Source organism: Coregonus clupeaformis, chromosome 21 (assembly GCF_020615455.1).
Source record: "Coregonus clupeaformis isolate EN_2021a chromosome 21, ASM2061545v1, whole genome shotgun sequence".
NCBI lineage: Eukaryota > Metazoa > Chordata > Actinopteri > Salmoniformes > Salmonidae > Coregonus > Coregonus clupeaformis.
In genome coordinates, this window is record NC_059212.1 from 44023908 (window position 1) to 44032596 (window position 8689).

Genomic DNA, 8689 nt, shown 5'->3' on the forward strand with positions numbered 1-8689 from the left:
TTATTAAAATCAGCTCAAATGAATGTCATGGATTGTCTTTCTTTTGTCTGAACAAGAGAACACACTTTCTCTGCCAGGCAAAGTCGCGCATCATAAACTGATTGTTATGGATGTTTAAGTGACAACGCCAGAGAAGCCGGTGTTTGTTGGATATATTGGCACGGGTGTTGTTAGGCCTGAGACGAAGTCACAAAGTTCAGACAGAATAACAGCCAGCAAAGTAGCTGCATTTGCATTTGTTTTAGCTGTTTTCTAGGTGACATTTATTTGGATACATCCATAACAATCAGCTTATGATGCGCGACTTTGCCTGGCTTAACTTTTTTGATGTAACTGTAAATTAGCCGTAGTTGGCTAGCTAGCAAGGGGAAATAACGTTGCCAGCCAGTATGGCAATGGAACATTTAGAACGAACGACTGGTCGGTCCATAGATACAGAACAAAAAGACTGAACGACTGGGTCGCGTCCATAGATACAGAACAAAAAGACTGAACGACTGGGTCGCGTCCATAGATACAGAACAAAAAGACTGAACGACTGGGTCGCGTCCATAGATACAGAACAAAAAGACTGAACGACTGGTCGGTCCATAGATACAGAACAAAAAGACTGAACGACTGGGTCGCGTCCATAGATACAGAACAAAAAGACTGAACGACTGGGTCGCGTCCATAGATACAGAACAAAAAGACTGAACGACTGGGTCGCGTCCATAGATACAGAACAAAAAGACTGAACGACTGGGTCGCGTCCATAGATACAGAACAAAAAGACTGAACGACTGGGTCGCGTCCATAGATACAGAACAAAAAGACTGAACGACTGGGTCGCGTCCATAGATACAGAACAAAAAGACTGAACGACTGGGTCGCGTCCATAGATACAGAACAAAAAGACTGAACGACTGGGTCGCGTCCATAGATACAGAACAAAAAGACTGAACGACTGGGTCGCGTCCATAGATACAGAACAAAAAGACTGAACGACTGGGTCGTATCCATAGATACAGAACAAAAAGACTGAACGACTGGGTCGCGTCCATAGATACAGAACAAAAAGACTGAACGACTGGGTCGCATCCATAGATACAGAACAAAAAGACTGAACGACTGGGTCGCGTCCATAGATACAGAACAAAAAGACTGAACGACTGGGTCGCGTCCATAGATACAGAACAAAAAGACTGAACGACTGGGTCGCGTCCATAGATACAGAACAAAAAGACTGAACGACTGGGTCGCGTCCATAGATACAGAACAAAAAGACTGAACGACTGAAGTCGCGTCCATAGATACAGAACAAAAAGACTGAACGACTGGGTCGCGTCCATAGATACAGAACAAAAAGACTGAACGACTGGGTCACGTCCATAGATACAGAACAAAAAGACTGAACGACTGGGTCGCGTCCATAGATACAGAACAAAAAGACTGAACGACTGGGTCGCATCCATAGATACAGAACAAAAAGACTGAACGACTAGGTCGCATCCATAGTTACAGAACAAAAAGACTGAACGACTAGGTCGCATCCATAGATACAGAACAAAAAGACTGAACGACTGGGTCGCATCCATAGATACAGAACAAAAAGACTGAACGACTGGGTCGCGTCTCTACCAACTCTAGATTTGTGTCGGGACTATATCTTGTGGAAGGATGAAATAGTAGGAATACATTAATCAAAATAACGTTTTTAATGAAATTATGTCAATCATTATTTGAATATGTTGGTAACCCGTTGTATAAAAGTGATAATGCCCTCGAAGCCAGTGTTTGGAGGGTATATTGGCAAGGTTTGCCGGCCCTTGACTTCCTCTCTGGCCTAACAACACCCGTGGCAATATATCCAACAAACACCAGCATCTCCAGCATTATCACTTAATTAGCTCAAGGGTGAGAATACTTATGTAAATTAGATATTTCTGTTTGTTATTTTCAATAAATGTGCAAACATTTCACTTTGTCATAATGGGGTATTGCGTGTAGATGGGTGAGAAAAAAAATCTATTTAATCAATTTTGAATTCAGGCTGAAACACAACAACATGTGGAATAGGTCAAGGGGTCTGAATACTTTCTGTAGGCACTGTAGATCTTCATGTTGTTGTTGTTATTATCGGGTTCATTAAAATCATTGCTTCTTGGAGCTAACCCCCATGTTGTTAACTGTTTAAATCCTCTAGTATCTTGTCAGGCAAAGTGAAACCATATCTATATGAAGTAAATAAGAGAGCAAAGATGGGAGGATGAGAATGAGGAGAGGAGGCGGGGCAAGGACTAACAACACCATGCCAACGGTAAGCACTAACAACACCATGACAACGGTAAACACTAACAACACCATGACAACGGTAAACACTAACAACACCATGACAACGGTAAGCACTAACAACACCATGACAACGGTAAGCACTAACAACACCATGCCAACGGTAAGCACTAACAACACCATGCCAACGGTAAGCACTAACAACACCATGACAACGGTAAGCACTAACAACACCATGCCAACAGTAAGTACTAACAACCCCATGCCAACAGTAAGCACTAACAACACCATGCCAACGGTAAGCAATACCAACCCCATGACAACGGTAAGCACTAACAACACCATGCCAACGGTAAGCACTAACAACACCATGCCAACGGTAAGCACTAACAACACCATGACAACGGTAAGCACTAACAACACCATGCCAACAGTAAGTACTAACAACCCCATGCCAACAGTAAGCACTAACAACACCATGCCAACGGTAAGCAATACCAACCCCATGACAAAGGTAAGCAATAACAACCCCATGACAACGGTAAGCACTAACAACCCCATGACAACGGTAAGCAATACCAACCCCATGACAACGGTAAGCAATACCAACCCCATGACAACGGTAAGCACTAACAACCCCATGACAACGGTAAGCACTAACAACCCCATGACAACGGTAAGCACTAACAACACCATGACAACGGTAAACACTAACAACACCATGACAACAGTAAGTACTAACAACCCCATGACAACGGTAAGCACTAACAACCCCATGACAACGGTAAGCACTAACAACACCATGACAACGGTAAGCACTAACAACCCCATGACAACGGTAAGCACTAACAACACCATGACAACGGTAAGCACTAACAACACCATGCCAACAGTAAGTACTAACAACACCATGCCAACGGTAAGCACTAACAATCCCATGACAACGGTAAGCACTAACAACACCACGCCAACAGTAAGCACTAACAACACTATGTCAATGGTAAGCAATAACAACAATATGTCAATGGTAAGCACTAACACCACCATGCCAATGGCTCTGCTGTACGTTGTGTTTTGACTCGGTACAGTAACGCTCTGCTGTACGTTGTGTTTTGACTCGGTACAGTAACGCTCTGCTGTACGTTGTGTTTTGACTCGGTACAGTAACGCTCTGCTGTACGTTGTGTTTTGACTCGGTACAGTAACGCTCTGCTGTACGTTGTGTTTTGACTCGGTACAGTAGTTATAATAGAGACATACAGAGAGCAGATGACACCCTATTCCCTCTACAGGGCCCATAGGGTAGTGCACTACGTAGGGGATAGGGTGCCACCCTGGTCAACAGTAGTGCACTACGTAGGGGATAGGGAGCCACCCTGGTCAACAGTAGTGCACTACGTAGGGGATAGGGTGCCACCCTGGTCAACAGTAGTGCACTATGTAGGGGATAGGGAGCCACCCTGGTCAACAGTAGTGCACTACGTAGGGGATAGGGTGCCACCCTGGTCAACAGTAGTGCACTATGTAGGGATAGGGTGCCACCCTGGTCAACAGTAGTGCACTACGTAGGGGATAGGGTGCCACCCTGGTCAACAGTAGTGCACTACGTGAGGGGATAGGGTGCCACCCTGGTCAACAGTAGTGCACTACGTAGGGGATAGGGTGCCACCCTGGTCAACAGTAGTGCACTACGTAGGGGATAGGGTGCCACTCTGGTCAACAGTAGTGCACTACGTAGGGGATAGGGTGCCACCCTGGTCAACAGTAGTGCACTACGTAGGGATAGGGTGCCACCCTGGTCAACAGTAGTGCACTACGTAGGGGATAGGGTGCCACCCTGGTCAACAGTAGTGCACTACGTAGGGGATAGGGTGCCACCCTGGTCAACAGTAGTGCACTACGTAGGGGATAGGGTGCCACCCTGGTCAACAGTAGTGCACTACGTAGGGGATAGGGTGCCACCCTGGTCAACAGTAGTGCACTACGTAGGGGATAGGGTGCCACCCTGGTCAACAGTAGTGCACTACGTAGGGGATAGGGAGCCACCCTGGTCAACAGTAGTGCACTACGTAGGGGATAGGGTGCCACCCTGGTCAACAGTAGTGCACTACGTAGGGGATAGGGTGCCACCCTGGTCAACAGTAGTGCACTACGTAGGGGATAGGGTGCCACCCTGGTCAACAGTAGTGCACTACGTAGGGGATAGGGAGCCACCCTGGTCAACAGTAGTGCACTACGTAGGGGATAGGGTGCCACCCTGGTCAACAGTAGTGCACTACGTAGGGGATAGGGTGCCACCCTGGTCAACAGTAGTGCACTACGTAGGGGATAGGGTGCCACCCTGGTCAACAGTAGTGCACTACGTGGGGATAGGGTGCCACCCTGGTCAACAGTAGTGCACTACGTAGGGGATAGGGTGCCACCCTGGTCAACAGTAGTGCACTACGTAGGGGATAGGAGCCACCCTGGTCAACAGTAGTGCACTACGTGGGGATAGGGTGCCACCCTGGTCAACAGTAGTGCACTACGTAGGGGATAGGGTGCCACCCTGGTCAACAGTAGTGCACTACGTAGGGGATAGGGTGCCACCCTGGTCAACAGTAGTGCACTACGTAGGGGATAGGGAGCCACCCTGGTCAACAGTAGTGCACTACGTAGGGGATAGGGTGCTGTTTGGGATACAGCACAGAAATACCTTTTAAAAACACTTCTAGGGCAGCAGAGAGTCTATGGTAGTTAATCCAACACCTTCCTGGCATCTCAACACGTCACTAATGATGAGATATAGAATATAAACATCATTGTGAGATGATCTTACAAGAAACTGTTATAAACTGGTCTTCAGGGATCAGTGATAACCATTACAGTAACCCAACTAACATATGGCTCGGATTGATCTAACAAGAAAGGGTTTACAAATCGTAGAAAGTAGCCTGGTCCCAGATATTTTTGTGCCATCTCGCCAACTCCTATGGTCATTGGGAAGACAATACAAACAGACCTGGGACCAGGCTAGCTAGAAACGTCACTTTAGTTGTCGCTAACACAGGGCTTGGATTGACCACATCACCCCTACAAGCTGTGAAGCCAAACGGATCCCACTATGAGATATGACGTTTTCTCTTCGTCTGCGTCCCAAAGGGCACCATATTTCCTACCAGAGCCCTGGTCAAAAGAAGTGCACTATATAAGGAATAGGGTGCCATTTGGGACCCGACTTCTCTCTCTATCAGACAGATAGACAGGCAGGCAGGCAGGCAGGCAGGCAGACAGGCAGGCAGGCAGCAGCGAAAGGTCTGAAGGGTTAGTGGACATCCACCACACAGACAGTTAAACATCCCAATTAACAAGAACTGGAAACGCCAGGCAGGCTGGAAGACTATAAAAAGGATCTGGCAACACGATGCAGGCTGGAAGACCGGCCAAGCAGACAGAACAGAACAGATTCCAATGCTACTCGAAGGGACGGCCAAGCGGACAGAACAGAACACATTCCAATGCTACTCGAAGGGACGGCCAAGCGGACAGAACAGAACACATTCCAAATAAGGGAGGACATCTGAGACACAATGACGATCCAACGGTAAATACACTATGACGGGCCAAGATTCTAACAAATCAAATCAAATTGTTTTGGTCACATCCACATATTTAGCAGATGTTACTGCGGGTCTAGCGAAATGCTTGTGTTCCTAGCTCCAACAGTGCAGTAGTATCTAACAATTAACAACAATACACACAAATCTAAAAGTAAAAGAATGGAATTAAGAAATATATAAATATTAGGATGAGCAATGTCGGATTGCATTGACTAAAATACAGTAGAATACGGTGTATACATATGAAATGAGAAAAGCAGTGTGTAAACATTATTAAAGTGACTAGTGATTCCATGTCTATGTACAGTTGAAGTCGGAAGTTTACATACACCTTAGCCAAATACATTTAAACTCAGTTTTTCACAATTCCTGACATTTAATCCTAGTAAAAATTCCCTGTCTTAGGTCAGTTAGGATCACCACTTTATTTTAAGAATGTGAAATGTCAGAATAATAGTAGAGAGAATTATTTATTTCAGCTTTTATTTCTTTCATCACATTCCCAGTGGGTCAGAAGTTTACATACACTCAATTAGTATTTGGTAGCATTGCCTTTAAATTGTTTAACTTGGGTCAAACGTTTCGGGTAGCCTTCCACAAGCCTCCCACAATAACTTGGGTGAATTTTGGCCCATTCCTCCTGACAGAGCTGGTGTAACTGAGTCAGGTTTGTAGGCCTCCTTGCTCGCACACGCTTTTTCAGTTCTGCCCACACATTTTCTATAGGATTGAGATCAGGGCTTTGTGATGGCCACTCCAATACCTTGACTTTGTTGTCCTTAAGCCATTTTTCCACAACTTTGGAAGTATGCTTAGGGTCATTGTCCATTTGGAAGACCCATTTGCGACCAAGCTTTAACTTCCTGACTGATGTCTTGAGATGTTGCTTCAATATATCCACATAATTGTCCTTCCTCATGATGCCATCTATTTTGTGAAGTGCACCAGTCCCTCCTGCAGCAAAGCACCCCCACAGCATGATGCTGCCACCCCCGTGCTTCACGGTTGGGATGGTGTTCAGGTAGCTTAGTGGTTAAGAGCGTTGTGCCAGTAACCGAAAGGTCGCTGGTTCTAATCCCCGAGCCAACTAGGTGAAAAATCTGTCTGTGCCCTTGAGCAAGGCACTTAACCCTAATTGCTCCAGTAAGTCACTCTGGATAAGAGCGTCTGCTAAATAACTAAAATGTAAATGTGTTCTTTGGCTTGCAAGCCACACCCTTTTTCCTCCAAACATAACGATGGTCATTATGGCCAAACAGCTCTATTTTTGTTTCATCAGACCAGAGGACATTTCTCAAAAAAGTACGATCTTTGTCCCAATGTGCAGTTGCAAACCATAGTCTGGCTTTGGAGCAGTGGCTTCTTCCTTGCTGAGCGGCCTTTCAGGTTATGTCGATATAGGAGTCGTTTTTACTGTGGATATAGATACTTTTGTACCTGTTTCCTCCAGCATCTTCACAAGGTCCTTTGCTGTTGTTCTGGGATTGATTTGCACTTTTCGCACCAAAGTACGTTCATCTCTAGGAGACAGAACGCGTCTCCTTCCTGAGCGGTATGACGGCTGCGTGGTCCAATGGTGTTTATGCTTGCATACTATTGTTTGTACAGATGAGCGTGGTACCTTCAGGCGTTTGGAAATTACTCCCAAGGATGAACCAGACTGAACCAACCAATTTTTCTTCTGAGGTCTTGGCTGATTTCTTTTGATTTTCCCATGATGTCAAGCAAAGAGGCACTGAGTCTGAAGGTAGGCCTTGAAATACATCCACATGTCAATTAGCCTATCAGAAGCTTCTAAAGCCATGACATCATTTTCTGGAATTTTCCAAGCTGTTTAAAGGCACAGTCAACTTAGTGTATGTAAACTTCTGACCCACTGGAATTGTCATACAGTGAATTATAAATTAAATAATCTGTCTGTAAACAATTGTTGGAAAAAGTACTTGTGTCATGTACAAAGTAGATGTCCTAACCGACTTGCCAAAACTAAAGTTTGTTAACAAGAAATGTGTGGAGTGGTTGAAAAACGAGTTTTAATGACTCGAACCTGAGTGTATGTAAACTTTCCACTTCAACTGTACATGGGGCAGCAGCCTCTAAGGTGCAGGGTTGAGTAACCGGGTGGTAGCCGGCTAGTGATGGCTATTTAACAGTCTGATGGCCTTGAGATAGAAGCTATTTTTCAGTCTCTCGGTCCCAGCTTTGATGCACCTGTACTGACCTCGCCTTCTGGATGATAGCGGGGTGAACAGGCCGTGGCTCAGGTGGTTGATGTCCTTGATGATCTTTTTTGGACTTCCTGTGACATCGGATGCTGTAGGTATACTGGAGGGCTTTAAGGGTTGGTGTGAGGTGTGACCCGACCCAGGTGCAGGTTAGACAGTAGGCAGAGATGGTGAAACAAGGAACTTTACTGATGGTCCCAAAGCCAGGATACAAAATAACGGACTTTACACGAAAAAGAAAGGCGGAGCAAATAAGATTCCAAGAAACAGGCAGAAAAATAGAAAATAATAAAATAATAAATAACAATATATAAAATAACAGGGGAGAACACTTCTCACTTACCTTGTCCATACGTCCCGCGATCAGACACTGATTAGTGCTGCTTGGCATAGTGAAACTAGCAGAGAAAACTGAGCAAGGGAACACAGGGAAGTGAGGGCATAAATACACAGGTGAATCAGATAGACACAGGTGACACCAATAGGATGATGATTAGTCCCGACTGTGAGCGAGGAGTTGCCTAAGGTTGTCGGAGGATGACACCTAGTGGGTCGCTCCGGAACTGCGACCCCCCTCCTGTAACCTACCCTTAC

General features: G+C 45.5%; 1 protein-coding gene across 1 annotated transcript in view; it reads right to left on the reverse strand.

Annotated features, from left to right (window-relative positions):
- st6galnac5a (ST6 (alpha-N-acetyl-neuraminyl-2,3-beta-galactosyl-1,3)-N-acetylgalactosaminide alpha-2,6-sialyltransferase 5a) overlaps positions 1 to 8447 on the reverse strand; it is a 98181-nt gene extending 89734 nt beyond the window's left edge. Inside the window, exon 1 of the mRNA XM_041841091.2 lies at positions 8439 to 8447. Coding sequence (XP_041697025.1) covers positions 8439 to 8447 — 9 coding nt within the window. The remainder of the gene's footprint in view (positions 1 to 8438) is intronic.
- Between the last annotated feature and the right edge of the window lie 242 nt (positions 8448 to 8689).